The 18,222-nt window shown below is 37.4% G+C and overlaps 1 protein-coding gene across 7 annotated transcripts in view; it reads right to left on the bottom strand.

The window, feature by feature from the left end:
- The window catches only part of SPART (spartin), a 38,013-nt gene extending 26,012 nt beyond the window's left edge, over window positions 1-12,001 (bottom strand). For 2 of the 7 annotated variants that reach the window (XM_080798400.1, XM_080798404.1), the window contains exons 1-4: window positions 11,489-11,609; window positions 7,275-8,086; window positions 3,104-3,301; window positions 894-1,058 (exon numbers count right to left, since the gene is read on the bottom strand). In XM_080798400.1, coding sequence (XP_080654526.1) covers window positions 894-1,058; window positions 3,104-3,301; window positions 7,275-8,084 — 1,173 coding nt within the window. In that variant the 5' untranslated portion in view covers window positions 8,085-8,086; window positions 11,489-11,609. Of the gene's footprint in view, window positions 1-893; window positions 1,059-3,103; window positions 3,302-7,274; window positions 8,087-11,488 lie in introns of all 7 variants that reach the window. The other 5 variants (XM_080798401.1, XM_080798403.1, XM_080798402.1 and 2 more) reach the window with 5 other exon arrangements.
- Between the last annotated feature and the right edge of the window lie 6,221 nt (window positions 12,002-18,222).

The raw sequence follows: 18,222 nt of genomic DNA, 5'->3' as shown, positions 1-18,222 counted from the left end.
ATATTAGATGGTGCAATCTAGCCTACTATATAACCTATGTACCTTCACCTAATGATCACACTGGCTAGCAATGCTCTTTACTAATCTGTCCTCCCCAATAGACAAGAAATTTCTTGAGATAAGAAATTTAACTTTTCCACTAGGCTCAGCATTCTAGCACTAAAAAAAAACTTACTGAACTTACTACCACTTGGAACATATCATATACTCAGGATCTAAGAAATGAAAAACTACTAAACATATTTTTTAAAGACTTATTTACTTATAAGAGAGTGAATGCTCAAGTTGGGGGGTGGAAGGGCTGATGGAGAGGGAGAGAGAGTCTCAAGCAGACTGTGCTGGGCGTAAAACTGGACATGGAGCTCAATCCCAAGACCCCAAGATCTAGACCTGAGTCAAAACCAAAAGTCAGATGTTCAAGTGACTGTGCCAAGGTGTTCCACTACTAAACATGTTTTTAAAAAATTCATTCTCTTTCCTGATGACCATCCATAAAGAAACAAGGGACTGAATAAAAATGGTGATGTAAGGAAAAGCATACCTAACTTCAAGATTCTGGTGTATTAAGGAAGGTAGAGAACAACACAACACAAAAGATAAAAGATATGCTTTAATGTAAATACAAAAATTTCTCAAGTACTTCAAAAAAATCTATCCCTCAAAACATATGTTTTAAAACAGTGTAAGTAACAATATTAAACAATAAACAATATTAAACAATAAAAACAATATTAAAGCGGATTCCAATTATTTTTGCCAGTGATCATTTTGTGAATTTGGAAGTTGCTCTGCTTTAGTAAACAGGGATAAGACTTTATAAATAATTGAAACTGGTAAAAGGTACCATTAGAATAGGACACACACACATACCACCTTATTGCTTTTTTACTTACTTTACTTACTTTTTTCCCCCTTTTTCCTTTATGACGCACATCCTTATTGTCTTGGTCCAACTGTCTTACATCAGTGCCACTGGCTTCCTTCAATTGGTCAGAGGAGCATCTAGCTCTTCCAGGGATTTGGAATTCATTTTCTCCTTCTGCCCGGTTCCAGTTTGCCTAGGGGGTAGACTAAACCTTAGATCAAATTCAAATTTCCTCTAAATTATGTTCTAATAATGTGCTTGTTCAAACACTGATGTGTTTGACAGTCTACAACCACTTTTGCCGGTCTTTCCTCTACACTTTTGTTTTATCTCATCACCAAACCTCAATCCCTTGAGTTCTTTAGTTCATAGCATATGGGCTAAACCAAATTTCTAAAGATAAAGCATAAAAGATAAACTTAGAGAAGTTGTTAGTATAAGTTATCATTAAGTCAGATGTAGCTACATTTGAATTTAATTAAATAACAAATGGTAAGTTTTAGAAACATGTGTAAAACTAAATGCCACCAAAGGCAATGAACAAAACTCATGTCCAGTTTAACCACTCTGTATTGTTGGAAGACTGATTTTGTTTTCTGTTTTTGTACTTAATATTGAAGGTATTGTGCTCACATATACTTTGCTGAATGAATACTTAAGACTAAAGACAAGTCAAAATTATAGCTAGTAAACTAACTTTGATTTACAGTTGGGAGCTCTGGGACAACACAGCAAACTAAAAGTGATGCGCAACCAAAAAGTAAACATATAAAAGTAAGATAGGTCCAATGAATGTAGGGGTGAAGGGAGAAACTGCTCCGTGATAGGTCTGAAATAATTAAGAATGTCATTTCATTCAGCCAGTAAACAGCAAAGCTAAGACTTGAACTCTTCCCATTTGACCATGTTTTTGCCTTTGTCAACTACTCTCCATGAGCACACTGAGGCTACACACATTTCTGTAAGGGTACCACATGTTTTGTTACCATAGTTAAGTGTACAGCATTGGCTATGCTAAAGTGTATGTTGATCACCAGATCATTCTCATAATATGGTCCATACACCTAACGCTAGAGGGGACTCTGACCTTATGCTTAGTGAGTAGTCTATTCTTGTCACCTGTGATCTTTTCAAGATAGGTGTGGAATTAAAGTGTATTCTACTTCCTAAGAAAACAGGAACAGAGGTTTTAAGACTGAACCCAAAGGCAACTATTTTGTGAAATATTCCCTGATCTCCTTCCTGAACTTTTATTTCATTACCTATCATCATCCTGCACTGTGATTATTTAGCAGACTGTAAGTGCCTGAGAATAGGAGCTATTAAATGGTATCTTTAAAGTCAGTCTCTTGTTCTGTCTTCCCACCCAGCATTTAACATATTACCTAGTTAAAGAAGAGATTCTAAATATACATTGACTGAAGTGGAGAATAAGAGAGTATACTATCATGCTGTCAATCTCCTTCAACTTCAGAATCAAAAATATTTTCCCCCTATTGTCCTACATCAGGATAGGGAAGAATACCTGAGAACACCTCTCCTTAATACTCTGTATTTTAACTCCTTATGACAGATCAAAACATGGGGAGAAAAAAAATAAAAGCTTAATTAGGCAAGTTCATAGGATGACAGACCATATTTTAAATTGCACTTTATTTTCTCTTTATTTAGTTTTATTTATCACAAGAACAAAGACAATTCCCTCAAGTAAAACCTGTTTCTTCCTCAAAATGACAATCATATCCCTAAAATGTCCAACACAACCCATCTACTAATGCCAAAATTACCTTCACTTCACCATTCAGTCCCATTAGGCTATTTTTCCAATTGAACAGGAAGACTGTGGTGATAACAAGAGCTAACATTCACAGAACATTATTACTTGTCAGCACTGATATAAGGCAGTTAATGTATTAAACTTTAATCTTTACTACAGCCCAATAAAGTAGATATTATTCCCATTTTATGATAGAGAAACTAAAAAGAAGATCAATAACTTTAGTAAAACAGCTATTAATGCAAGAGTTCAAATTCAAATCCAGGTAAACTGACCCTAAAGTCCAAGATCTTTATCACTATTTATGGCCAATTTCTAACTAGTATTTGTGAACCCACGAGCAAATTATATATTCTCATTTTTCTAATTTTGATCATATAACATCCTATTATAATTTTCTTTAAAAGTGTAAGTGCTTGCTTTAAAGTAGATTTCATCCTAACGATGATCACACAAGTTACCTGAAGCCGAAGGTCAGACATCTGTCTTAATAAATCCTCAAAAAGTTCTCTATCATCCTCTGGTAATTCAGAAGACAAGACAACCCCCACAAAGCATCCTGACGCTTGTAACATGGTATCAGGAAACATGTAGGCTCCCACGGTACATTTAAGAACTGGAGATCTATCAGGAACTAGAGGATACAACCAGTCACAAACCTGAAAGGATTAATTAGAAAAAAAAATCAATGAATAAAACTAGGTTTTCAATGGTTTGAGAATTGTTATACCATAGAACATTTCAAAATTCTAAATGCATTTTACAAGATGTTACAGAATCATTAGCACCAACAAATCCCCACTAAAAATTAGCCATTTGCTAGTCTGATCTTTGTGTAGATCACTCACAAGAACTGTCCTAAAAATATTATTGCTCCACTATAGTCTTCAAATTAGTGGCCTTAAATAGCCCACAGATAACCAATAATGAGTTTAGTTCAAAATAAATAACAAAGTAAATTAAGACTTTCTTTATAATTCAAACTAGACATGCTTTTGTGGAAATAAAATCAAACCATTTTCAAGTACATGTATTTACTGATTTAATGCTTGCAATTCCATGAAGTTAGATATTGTCATTTTATGTACAAGAAAACTGAGGCACAGAGAGGTTAATTAAGTTGCTCTGAGTCTGTGAAAAAAGTGGAGACAGTATTTAGACACAAGCAATCTGGCACCAGAGAAGCCAAACAATTCCTTTAATTAGAACCCAGCATTCACAGGGGCATCTGGGTGGCTCAGTTGGTTAAACATTTGACTTATTCTGGCTCAGGTCACAATCTTGGGGTCATGAGATAACACGGAGTCTGCTTTGAGATTCTCTCTCTCCTCTCCCTCTGCCCCTCACCCCACTGTACGCTCTTTTAATAACAAAATCTAAAACAAAAAACAAAAAAAGAAACCCAGCATTCACAATGCTTTTTTTTTTTTTTACTAAGTCTGAGAACCTGACATGACATAGCTAGAATAGAACATTAAGTTCTATCAAAATATTGTTAAATGAGTCAAAAAGCATGAAAGATTTCATATAACAAAAATGGAAAATTCTGGTATACTGCCATCATCTCTGACCAACAGAATATAAACCTAAAAGGATCAGAGTATCCAAGTCTGATTCTTTCTTGGAAAGTCCTTAATAAATCTTTTAAAATTCTTCTTTTATAGATTCTCTTTTTCAGTCACCTCAAACGCCACTCTTCATCTTTTACAAGTCAAGCTTTAGAGAAGTCATAATAAAACTGATTACTGTGTCTTCCAAAGTATGATGTATTGCCATGAGTGGTATACGAAATGACTTAAGTAATATACCAGATTATTTAAATTTGAATAGTAATGTATTTCAATATATTAAGAAAAAAATACACCGATCCCTCAATTTCCCAGCTGTTATATTGGTTGGGATGATAAAATTAACAAATGAGACATTTATTTATCTATTTATGTATGTATCTCTTTATCTATTTATTTAAGAGAAGGGAGGTAGAGCAGAGGGAGAGGGAGAATCTTAACCCTGAGACCATGATCTGAGCTGAAATCAAGAACTGGACACAACTGACTGAGCCACCCAGGAACACCAACAAATGAGACATTTATATTGAAATATTAAGAAAGTAGTAATAGCAGAGATATGAAACTGACAAAAAGAAGTTGCAAAGGTTGTACTTAAAATAACTAAAATTTGATAAAGTTTCCTTTATTGTTATGATTTCTCTACATTCTGGACACCTTGATTTAACTGGGGTATCCAAATCTTCCGAACCGAAACTTTATAGACCTTTCTCATGGTAGATCATTACAGGTTGGAGGGCTTATCCACCATAGGCTGATTTCTCCCAGATTCACTTTCAGAGAACCACCTTACGTCTAAGTTCTAATGAACTGACTACAAATTTAATAGGTTTAAAAAGTATATTAAACTAAAACCTAAAGAAATATAGTTTTCAGAAACTCTAGACTTCTATGCCTGCCTACTTAAGACCAAATTAATTTCTAATTTCACAAACAGACCTATGGTGATTTCTGCAGTATAAGAAGTTATATTTTAAAAAATTATATTTAACTTCTAATACTCAGTTGATTTAGTGTTTGTTTTTTAGAACAGAGACATTCAGTAAACACATGTTAACTGCCTTTAGGTCACTGTTAGAAATATCTGAATACATGGAAATAAGAGCCCCTTCAAGAGACTCAAATTAAACTTTGGGTGCAATTTATTTATTATTTACAACCAAAAATAGGAGACACTAGAAAGATTAAAAACACTTAATTTAAAGCACTCAAACAGGACAAATTTTTACTACAGAACAAATCATTTTAATGGTTGAGCTCATGTAACCAAGTAGAGTGTTTCTGATACTCATTTTCCATCATATCCAGTAGCCTGGGCCCCAAAGGTTTTTTATTTTTTATTGCACTTTATTTTATGTATGTATGTATGTATTATGAATGTGTGTACATTGTGGGGGGAGAGGGAGGAGAGAGAGAATTTTTTTTTTTTAAAGATTTTACTTATTCATTTGAGAGAGAGAGAGAAGCACAAGCAGGAGGGGAAGGGCAGAGAGAGAGGCAGAAGCAGACTCCCTGCAGAGCAGGAAGCCAGACATGGGGCTCAATCCCAGGACCCTGAGATCATGATCCAAGCCGAAGGCAGATACTCAAACAACTGAGCTATCCAGGTGCGCCAGGAGAGAGAGAATCTTAAGCAGGCTCCATGCCCAACATGGAGCTCTGCTCCATATCACAACCCTGAGATCATGACCTGTGCTGAAATCAAGAGTCTGACACTTAACTGACTGAGCCATCCAGGCACCCCCTCACCTCCCCAACCAAAGGTTTTAAATTCCAGTATTACGACACGGCTCTACTACCACGTCAGCAGAAAGTATTACAGCTTTAATCAGCCTCCTCACAATGACAATCAATAATGTCTACTCTTTCTACCTCAAAGATTCTTTCCTAAAATAACCTACAGGGATATAAAATATTCTTCCTATTCAATAATGAAGTCTTTTTTTTTTTCACCAATGCCCCCAATAACCCCTTCAAACACACCTAGTAAGTCTCCAATTATCTTTAAACAACTTTCAAGTTGATTCCATGTAAAAGCTGTGTAAGAACTGAAGGTGGAGTATACCAAAAAAGACAAAATCAATCTAGGTTACTACTGCTGTAACTAAACCAACTGCATCATCTGGACTCTGAACAAAAAGACCTGCTTTGCTCAAACAATCATCTTCCTTACATGCATGCAAAATTCTTTGTTATACCCAGTGTAAAGGAGTCCTCATTTCTAGAACCCAACTCTCTGTACTAATGTTCAGTCTTTTAAAAACAGATTGTTATTCCAACATCACCTTCAAAATATTGCCTTTAGAATATTTCATTAATTCCACAGCAGTGCCCTAACAACACCAGCTGTTATTTAGCAACAGTTTTTACTCTTCGACCAAGGGCATGCCAATAAATTTATCTGCTTGGAATGCTGGAAATGCATCTTAAATTATCATCGCAATCTCTACTTCTATGCCAAAGTTTCTTAACCTCTGCATGATTAACATTTTGGGTTAATTTTGATTGATGAAAATGATCCTGTTTAGAGGTTTAGCAGTCCCCCCTGGCCTCTATCTACTATATGCCAGTAGCAGTAGTACAACCCACCTCCTAGCTGTGACAACCAAAAACGTCTCCAGACATTGTCAAAATGTCCTTGGGTTGGAGAGTGGCTGGAGGCAGGGGGGATCATTCCTGGTTGAGGACCACTGTTCTACATACCAGGCTGGGTCTAGCCCAGATCAACCCCTCAGATGGGGCTTGACAACAAGAAGAAGGTTTCTTCTTCAATAAAGAATTAGAATTTTAAGGACGAATGCTCCAGTTCCCCTTAGGTCTTGTCATCACAGTTTTAATACTAAAACACAATTTTGAAAAAACAACACCACAATTTTGTATCTTTAAAAAAAGAAGCTATTAAACACATAGACACTTAAGGCTCATAAATTTCACAGAATATATTAATAAAGAACTAGAATGATCTTTTTGCACCTATTGTCATGGACATATAATAAATATTGGCAAACAAAAATAACGTATATATACATATTTCAAATTATGTTTACATTTTTCTTTGGCTTACCTGAAGAAACCCAGGAGGACGGTTTAGAACAGTATCAAGAGAATTATCCAAGAACCTCACAATTCGAAGGTACCCTGGATATGAAGGTGCACTAACTTCCCCTGCAGGATTTACAAAAAAAATCTGTACTCCATTTGGTATCAAAATCAACTCATCTGCATCTAGCCCTAAGGTCTCAAGAGGAGGTGGCTGAGAATGATTCCTATAAAAGTCTTCTCCAACTGATGAAAATTCCCCAGATTCTGTTCCATAGGATACAGTGTAGTGACCCTCAGCAGCCTGAGGAGTATAAGCAGGAGGTGCTTCGGCTGGATGACTTTGAGATGGTAAGGATAAAGAACTAGGTGCAGGAACCAACCCTGTACTTATTGTTGAAGTGTTTCCATTTGCTTCAGTGTGCTGAGGAGGTGAACTAAAGGACTGAGGCTCTGGTGACTTTTCAGATATGTCTTTAGGTGGAAATTCTGGATATAACTTGGGCACCTCCTGAAGATCATTCCGTAGAGAAGTGGCAAGACCCTTCTCCAGAATTTCCAACCTGGTACGTACATTCTGTAGCGTTTCTTTCATTTTCTGTTGCATCTGTCTAGCAGATTCCCACCCAGCACCTATGTGTTCAGGTTCTGTTGATGATACGCTGATTCCTCTGAGCAGGTGTCCTATTCCTTGCTTATAGTAGTTCTTTGCTTCTTCCTTCTGACCTAATTCATCTGTATTCAGTCCCTTATTAACAAATAAAAAGGCCTTCTTGTATGCTTCCTTGATGATCTTAATTTCGGCAGGTTCTCCATTTTGTGGCTCTTGCTCCATTTCTGTAAAAGAGAAAATATTATTTTAATTATCTAATTTAACTATTTGTTTACTGAATTATCATCAATTTCTCCTATCTAAACATATTTCAAGAAGACAGGAGTCTTGTTGGTCTGTCTTGTTCATTATTGTATTCTCTAACCCAATTATTATATCTGATATAGAAAATGCACTCAATATGTACTTGTTGAATAGATAAATAATGCCCTTGTTCCTAAATATCATTTTAATTAAAAACAGGAGAGAATACGTTAGAATATATCTACTGAATAATTTTCTTGTTACAGTTTCATGTAATAAATAAATGTTTCCTACCATGTATCTAATGTTGGAACCAAAGAGCCTCATTTTAAAATTCATTATAATATAAATCCAGATTATATCCAGCTAATTAAAAATGAGGTTGAGGGGCGTCTGGGTGGCTCTCTCAGTTAATCATCCAACTCTTGATTTCAGTTCAGGTCATGATCTCAGGGTTGTGAGATTGAGCCCTGAGTCAGGCTCTGCGCTGAGCAAGGAGTCTGCTTTGGATTCTCTCTTCCTCTGCTCCTCCTGCTCATGCCCACGCTCTCTCTCAAATAAGTAAGTAAATAAATCCTTAAAAAAAAAAAAAATGAGGTTGAGGGGCGCCCGGGTGGCTCAGTGGGTTAAAGCCTCTGCCTTCGGCTTGGGTCATGATCCCAGGGTGCTGGGACTGAGCCCCACATCAGGCTCTCTGCTCAGCGGGGAGCCTGCTCCCGCCCCCTGCCTGCCTCTCTGCCTACTTGTGATCTCTGTCTGTCATATAAATAAATAAAATCTTTAAAAAAAAATGAGGTTGAAACACACACTGGAGAGGATAGAAATGAGAAAAAATTATCTGGATGAAAGTTTAAAGTTACCTACTTCCACTTAAAGATGGCAGGTTACTCACATGCAGTTAGCCCTGTTCCCTCCCAAAACTCCATTAAAATAACTCTAACAGATTAAAATGCATAACTTCTCATTCTTGTTAATGAGAAAAAAAATGAACAGGTACTTCACAAAAGAGGATCTTTAAATGGCATGTGAAAAGGTGTTCAACACCTGATCTTGTATATACCTACATATCAAAGCTTATGTTGTACAGTATGCTGAAAGATTTCCTGAAATAATGTGTCACTGAGGAAATGAAAAGGAAAGTGTTGGGGGGGTGGGGGAGTGGTGATGGTGGTGTAATTCCATGGGTCAGTTGCTAAACAGCATTTTTTGCTAGCATCTCCATCTTGGGAGAGAAAAAAAAGTTTAGCAGGGGAAAAAAACCTGGAAATCTATCAGGGGAAATGTAGTGGGGAATTTCAGCACAGAAAGTAAAAGTTTGTACTAAAATACTGCATTTTCAATTTGGGATTTATTCCAGGATTTGATATATTCTCAGACGTCTCTGAGAAAATGCATTTCACAAGGGTAAGAAGTGCAGAATAGTACTTAAAAGAATAAAAAAAGATTTTTAAAAATACCTGTGATATCCCTAATCACAGCTAAGAGCTTATCAAGTGGCTTGAAAAGACAAAAACCGTTATTACATGATTCCACATACTTTTTTATTTTTAAAATTTCCTTTAAAGATTCAAGGGCGTCTGAGTCTCTCAGTTAAGGGTCTGCCTTCAGCTCAGGTCATGATCCTGGGGTTCTGGGATCCAGTTGCCTCAGGCTCTCTGCTTAGCAGGGAGCTTGTTTCTCTCCCTGCCTCTCTCCCAACTTGTGCTCTTTCTCAAATAACTGAAGTCTTTTAAAAAGAAGAAAAAATAAAGATTGATTTATTAAGGTGAGGAGGGGCACAGGGAGAGGGAGAGGGAGTCTTAAGCCAACTCCGGTGGTGAGCGTTGAGCAGGAGGCGGGGCACTATCTCACCACCTGAACGGAAACCACCCTGAGATCGCCACCTGAGCAGAAACCAAGAGTCAGCAGGTTAAAAGATTGTACTACCCAGGCGCCCCTCACATACTTTCATTTTTAAAGTTGAGAACAGAAAGTTTTGAAATGGCAATCTGTAGTATTAAATAAAACAGTACCCATACCAGTATAATCATGTTAAATCCCAACCCAAACCCTGGTTCCAGATACAAATAGTACATTTACTTTTTGAAACGTTCTAATAAAAGAAGTAAAACGTGTTTGTTTCAGACATAACTGTGTGTGGGTGTGCACATGTGTAAGCTTAAAAAAAAAAAATCCCGGGAGAAAAGGCAAAATTCTGAATCAAACACCTGACAACTTAGTTCAACCCCACAAACCCTAAAAGCAGTAACAAGCTAAGGGCAACATCACAAACAGCCCCTAATACAGAAAGTGCTCTAATGCCTGCCTACCTGGCCCTTTACAAGAAAAACGAAGATGGAACTTTTTCAAATACCTGTATGTAACTCACTCCAATAGCTTCCCATCCATTCTTGTCAGAGGAACTACACAAATGATGTTTCAGAAAGCCCCACAGGTGAGAAAGTACCAACATAAAACCTTCCTGTTTCAAACAGGTTTCCTATAAAATGTCTCCAAATGGGATCTGTTATTGAAAAGGAGAGCAATCGAAAAATAGCTCCGTTTGTAACTGGGGACATTCTTACATTCCCTTTTTCTTGGTTCTGCTTTTGGACATTTCAAAGAAAACGTGTTGAATTCTTAAATATTTACCAGTATTTCAGAAGCTGCAAGAATTTGAACGCAAATCCATTAAGTTACAATGCAATAAAATAAATTTCGAGGATCCTTAAGTGACAGAGTAAAACAATTCATTAGTGAGTGGAAAAATGAGCCAACTCTACGGTAACGCAATAATGCCGTGTCACGAAACCGTGCACATTCCAAGAGAAACTTTTTCCAGACATAGAAATTAGGTCGGGGAGGGCCTCTGCGATGCTCGATCCCTTAAGGAACAAGAACAAATGCATTCGAAAGAGCAAAACCCGAACGCTATCCATGCCCAAAACAATTGCTATTGGTTGCAGACATTCTGTAAAGACCACCGAACTTTCACGAAGCTGTAAGGGCGCAAAACCACAGCCATTTTCGAAGCCAAGTAAACAGCGCGTATGAGGCAGCAAGAATGGTGGACAGAGATGTTCCAAGTGCACGATCAAAGGCGTGCGAGTGGGAGGCAGCGTTAGCCAGTAAACAGGAGTGAAGGGCGTAGGGAGCGCTGGGCTCAAAGGTCCCATAAATATAAGATGGGGGCTAAGAGAACTTCGCAAACTATCCTCTCGAAATTGTTTCCTTCAACTAAAGTTCCATGTCTGATACTTGGATCAGGGCTTCGGGCCTCCTTTACCCTGCCCCTCCCCCCGCCCGGTCCGGCCGCGCGGACCGGGTCGCTCACGCAACCCGCCCGTCTCGGGGTGGGGGGCCCGCGCCAAGGGCGAATCCTTCCCCGCCAGCCGCTGCCCCACCTGCGCCTTCCAGACCTCGGGCGCTTCGGCGCCACCTGAAGAGTTCCCCGCCCGGCTGCCACAGCCCAGCGACCAGCTCCCTCAGACGCCGCGCCGCTACGAAGCGCGGGGCCGGGACCGGTCCCGTGGTTCTTAGCGCCTCACACGCGCGCGCGACCCAACGCCGGGACTCACAAAGCATTCCAAGTCGCGCGCTCCAGAGCGCGCCACGTCACGCGGCCGCCCCGCCCGTCAGCCTCGCTCCCGCGGCAGGAACCCACAGGTCGGTTTTCGCGTGACGCCTACTGGGGCTGACTACTCACGGCCCGTCCAGCCCAAGTCCTTCCCACGCTGACCTTCAAAATGGTGTGTGGGGAGACGTCACTCAGCTTCGAATCGCAGAGTCTAGGTGAAACTCTGCCAAGAGAAAAGGACGAGGGCAGAAGGCCCTCAGACAATCACGTGAACCAGGCGCTCAGCGCGGACCCCCAGTCCAGGTCTTCACCGCCACGTCGTCAGCCCCCGCGCTTGCGCAATATCTTTCTCCGCAGCAGAACCAAGGCCGCTGGAGGGGCTAGCAAAGAGTGGTGGGCAGTGAGAGCCGTCACGGCTAGAGGGAGCCCTGGACACAGTGCACGGTGGGAGAACAAAGGCTGATTCTCTCAACCCTTCTGGAACCTAATCTTTGTTATTAATGTATTCTAAGACAGTTAACCTCCAGTGGTAAAAGTCTAGAAGTGTGTGTGCGCGCGCACCAAAAGTCTATGTAACAGTAGGTCAATGTTAAATTCCTGACTCCTCAGAATAAATAGCAACTGTACAAATACCATTTATGATTGTGAGAGGCTAAAAAGGGAAAAAAATCAAAGTGAACATACCTTACCTTTTTCCAAAACGTCTTTAAAATTACTAAAATGCTATAGATGACATTAATTAATGACAAAATTAATTAATGATGAACACTGTTGGATGAACACTGGGCAAGGCTTTTAAGGTAGGGGCCATTTGGGAATTTCCCCAAGTCGAAGAAAGGTAACAGTCATACATACATAAAAATTTTGATCTGATGTAAATAGTTGCAAAAGATGCAAATTGTTTTATGGTAAACTGACATTTTAAAATAAAACTGTTATATAACCCTTCTAAATTGTAGACAGTGGTACCTAAATACCAGGCAACTTGATACCCTTCATCAATTTTTAAAACTACCTGAACAAAATTTTCTTTAATATGAAATTTTACATCATTCCTTGTATCCCTGAATCTGTATTTCCTTAGTTCTTCATGAAATTTTATCCCAATACAGTTATTTCTTTATTCAGGAAAGTCTTTCCTTGATCACCTATCATACTTCTCTGCATCATAAGTACATAAACTTAAGTCTAATTTTAAAATATTGAAATAACCATAAAAGTTAAAGCATTTAAAAACGTGAAATTTCTAAATACAAAGTCATATATAGAAAACCCTAAAATTTACTACAAAGCTACTAACTACATCAAAGTTGCAGGATAAAAGATCAACATACAAAAATCAATAGTATTTCTAAACACTAGCAATGAATGTTCCAAAAATGAAATTAAGAATGTCACTAAGAATACTATCAAGAACAAAATACTTGGGAATAAATTTAACAAAATAAATGCAAGACTTGTACACCCAAAACTACAAAACTTTGCTGAGAGGGTTTAAATGACTATCTGAATGAATGGAAAGACATTCCACATTTGCAGACAGATTTAATATTGTTATAATGGCAATATTCCCCAAATTGATCTACAGATGGAACATAATCCCTAAGAAAATCCCAGACAACTATTTTGAAGAAATTGGCAAGCTAATCCTAAACTCACATGGAAATGCAAGGGAGTCAGAATAGCCAAAACAATCTTGAAAAAAAAAAAAAAAAAAACAAAGGTGAAAGGACTTATATTTCCTTTGTTTGTTTTGTTTTGCCTTTTTCAAGTTTTTATTTGAATTTCCATTACTTAACAGTCTCATATTAGTTTTAAGTGTAGAATTTAGTGATTGATCACTTATATACAACACCCAGGGCTCATCACTACAAGTGCCCTCCATTAACCATTATCCATTTAACCCATCGCCCTGCCTACCTCTCTGCTCCAGGAACCCTTGGTTTGATCCCTATAGTTAAGTCTGTTTCCTGGTTTGCTTCCTCCCTTTTTTCATAGGTTCATCTGTTTTGTTTCTTAAATTCCACATGTGAGTGATATATAGTATTTGTCTTTCTCTGCCTGATTTATTTTGCTTAGCATAATGCTCTCTGGTTCTATCCACGTCATTCCAAATGGCACCATTTCATTCTTTCTGATGGCTGTGTAATATTCATATACATTTGGGTTCTTTCCATAATTTGGCTATTGTTGATAATGCTGCCATAAACAGGGTGCATCTCTCCCTTCGAATCAGTACTTTTTAATCTTTTGGGTAAATACCTAGTAGTGCAATTGCTGGATTGTTGAGTAGTTCTATTTTTAACTTTTTGGGGAACCTCCATACTGTTCTCTGGAGTGGCTGCACCCGTTTGCATACCTACCAACAGTCCAAGAGGGTTCCTCTTTTTCTGCATCCTTGCCAATGTCTGTTATTTCCTGAGCTGTTAATTTTAGCCATTCTGACTGATGTGAAGTGATATCTCATTGTGGTTTTAATTTGTATTTCCCTGATGATGAGTGATGTTGAGCATATTTTCTTGTGTCTGTTAGCTATCTATATGTCTTCTTTGGAAAAATGTCTATGTCATCTGCCCATTTTTAAACTGGATTATTTTTTGGCGGGGTGTTCAGTTTTATAAGTTCTTTATATATTTTGGATACTAACCCTTTATCAGATATGTTACTTGCAAATATCTTCTCCCATTCTCTAGGTTGCCTTTTAGTTTTGTTGCTTCACTGTGCTTTAGTTTTGTTTCCTTCACTGTGCAGAAGCTTTTTATTTTGAGGAAGTCCCTATAGTTTATTTTTGCTTTTGTTTCCTTGGTCTTGGGAGACATATCTAATAAGGATTTGCTATGGCCAGGGTAAAAGAGGTTATTGGCTGTGTTCTTCTCTAGGATTTTGATGGTTTCCTATCTCACATTTAGGTCTTTCATTCATTTTGAATTTATTTCTATATATGGTGTGTAAGAAAGTAGTTCAGTTTCATTCTTTTGCATATTGCTGTCCAGTTTTCCAAATGGTGTCCAACACCATTTGTTGAAGACACTCTTTCCTGTTGGATATTCTTTCCTGCTTTGTTGAAGATTACTTGACCATATAACTGTGGGTCCATTTCTGGATTTTGCATTTTGTTCCATTGATCTATGTGTCTGTTTTTGTGCCACTATCATACTATCTTAATCATAATAGCTTTTTATATAACTCAAAGTCCAGAATTGTGATGCTTCCAACTTTGCTTTTCTTTCTCAAGTTTGCTTTGGCTATTCTGGGTCTTTTGTGGTTCCATACAAATTTTAGGATTGTTTGTTCTAGCTCTGTGAAAAACTGGTAGTATTTTGATAAGGATTACATAAAATGTGTATTGTTTTGGGTAGTATAGACATTTTTACAATATTTGTTCTTCCAGCCCATAAGCATGGAATGTTTTTCCATTTCTTTGTGTCATCTTCATCAGCATTCTATAGTTTTCAGAGTACAGATCTTTTACATTTTTGGTATTTTTGGTACATTTTTGGTACAGATCTTTTACATTCCTTAGTATCTTACTGTTTCTGGTGCTTTTGTAAATGGGATTGATTCCTTTATTTCTCTTTCTGCTGCTTCATTATTGCTGTATAGAAATGCAATGGATTTCTGTACATTGATTTTTGTATCCTTCGATCTTACTGAATTCGTGTGTCAGTTCTAACAATTGTTTGGTGGAATATTTGAGTTTTCTATATAGAGTATCATGTCATCTGCAAATAGTGAAAGTTTTACTTTTTCCTTGCCAGTCTGGATGCCTTTTATTTCTTTTTGTTGTCTGATTGCCAAGTCTAGGACTTCCAGTACTATCTTAAATAACAGTGATGAGAGTGCACATCATGGTTTGTTCCTGACTGTAGAGGAAAATCTCAGTGTTTCCTCATTGAAGATTATATTATCTGTGGATTTTCGTGTATGGCCTTTAGGATGTTGAAGTATGTTCCCTTTATCCCTACTTTGTTGAGGGTTTTTGTCATGAATTGATATTGTACTTTGTCAAATGCTTTTTCTACATCTATTGAAAGGATCATATGGCTCTTATCTGTTCTTTTATTAATGTGGTGTATCACATTGATGGATTTGTGAATATTGAACCACCCTTGCAGCCCAGGAATAAATCCCACTTGATTGAGGTGAATGATTCTTTTAATGTACTGTCAGATTTGATTTGCTAGTATTTCATTGAGAATTTTTGCATCTATGTTCATCAGGGATATTGACCCGTAGTTCTCTTTTTTTAGTGGAGTTTTTAATCTAGTTTTGGAATCAGGGTAATGTTGGCTTCACAGAACAAGTTTGGAAGTTTTCTTTTTATTTCTGTTTCTTGGAACAGAAGGTATTAACTCTTCTGTAACTGTTTGGTAGAATTCCCCTGTGAAACCATCTGGACTGGACTTTTATTTGTTGGGGGATTTTTTTTTTTTAAGATTTTATTTATTTGACAGACAGAGATCACAAGTGAGGTAGGCAGAGAGAGACAGACGTGGGGGTAGGGAAGCAGCCTCCCTGCCAAGCAGAGAGCCCGATGTGGGGCTCGATCCCAAGACCCTGGGATCATGACCTGAGCCAAAGGCAGAGGCTTAATCCACTGAGCCACCCAGGCGCCCTGTTGGGGGATTTTTGATTACTGATTCAGTTTCTTTGCTGGCTATTGGCCTGTTCTAGTTTTCTATTAAGATTTTGGTAGTTATGTGTATTATGTATTTCTAGGAATTTGTCCATTTCTTTTAGATTGTCTGATTTGTTGGCATATAATTTTTCATAATTTTCTCTTTGTTTGTACTTTTATGGTGTTGTTATTTCTACCCTCTTACTTGTGATTTTATTTATTTGGGTCCTTTCTTTTTTCTTTTTGATAAGTCTGGATAGGGGATTATCAATTTTATTAATTTTTCCAAAGAACCATCTCCTACTTTCATTGATCCATTCTGTTTATGTTTTCTATTTTCTTTATTTTTAGTTTGTATATCATTTATTTCTGCTCCAATCTGTATTAATTCCTTTCTTCTGCTGGCTTTAGGCTTTGTTTGTTGTTCTTTTTCTAGCTCCTTTAAATTTGAGGTCAGGTTGTTTATTTGAGATTTTTCTCACTTCTTGAGGTAGGCCTGTATTGCAATATATTTCCCTCTTGTGATCACTTTTGATGCATCCCAAATGTTTTGGATGATTGTGTTTTCATTTTCATTTGTTTCCATGTATTTTTAGAATTTCTTGTTTAATTTCCTAATTGACCCATTTATTCTTTAATTGCATGTTGTTTAGCCTCCATATATTTGTCATCTTTCAAATTTTTTTTCTTTTGGTTGATTTCGAGTTTCATAGCATCATGGCCAGAAAATATGCATAGTATGATTTCAGTCTTTTTGTACTTGTTGAGCACTGATTTGTGACCTAGTATGTGATCTATTTTGAAGAATGTCCCACGTGCACTTGAAAAGAATGTGTATTCTGCTGCTTTAGGATGGAATGTTCTGAATATATATGTTAAATCCATATGGTCCAATGTGTCATTCAAAGCCATTATTTCCTAGTTGATTTTCTGCTTAGCTGATCTGTCCCTTGTTGGAAAAGGGGTGTAAAAGTCCCCTACTATTATTCTATTATTATCAAAAATTCCTTTGTGTTTGTTGTTGTTTCACATATATACATTTGGGTGCTCCCAAGTTCGGGGCATAAATATTTATAATTCTTAGGTCTTTTTGTTTGACAGCCCCCTTTATTATGACATAGTGCCCTTCTTCCTCCTTCGTTACAGTCTTTGGTTTAAAATCTAGTTTGTCTGATATAAGTATTGCTACTCTGGCTCTCTTTTGATGTCCATTTGTATGATAAATATTTCTGCATCCCCTCACTTTCAATCTGCACATGTCTTTAAATCTAAAATGAGTCTTATAGGCAGCATATAGGTAGGTCTTGTTTTTTAATACATTCTGATGCCCTATGTCTTTTGATTGGAGCATTTAGTCCAATTACATTTACAGTGATTATTGATTGATAAATATTTAGTGTCATTTTATTACTTGTTTTGTCATTGTTTCTGCAGATTTTTCTCTGTTCCTTTCTAGTTTTTGTCACTTTTGGTCTTTCCTTCCCACTCAAAGCATCCCCTTTAATATTTTTTGCAGGGCTGGTTTAGTGTTCACAAACTCCTTTAGTCTTTGTTTGTCTGGGAAACTCTTTATCTCTTCTTCTATTCTGAATGATAGCCTTGCTGGATAGAGTATTCTTGGCTGCACATTTTTCCAATTCAGTAGGTTGAATATATCATGTCACTCCCTTCTGGCTTGCCAGTTTTCTTTGGAGAGATCTGCTGGTAGATTATGGGTCTTCCCTTGCAAGTTAGGAACTTCTTTTGTCTTGCTGCTTTTAGGATTTTTTTTTCCTTATCACTATATTTTGCAAATTTAACTACAATATATCTTAATGTTGGCCTGCTTTTGTTGATTTTGATTGGAGTTCTCTGTGCCTTGTGGATTTGGATGTCTATTTCCTTCCCCTGATTAGGTAAATTTTCAGCGGTTATTTCCTCAAACAAACCTGCAGCTCCCTTTT

Source organism: Martes martes, assembly GCF_963455335.1.
Source record: "Martes martes genome assembly, chromosome: 3".
Classification (NCBI taxonomy): domain Eukaryota; kingdom Metazoa; phylum Chordata; class Mammalia; order Carnivora; family Mustelidae; genus Martes; species Martes martes.
The sequence above is the reverse complement of the archived record's forward strand: the minus strand, read 5'-3'. Positions and strand labels throughout refer to the sequence as shown.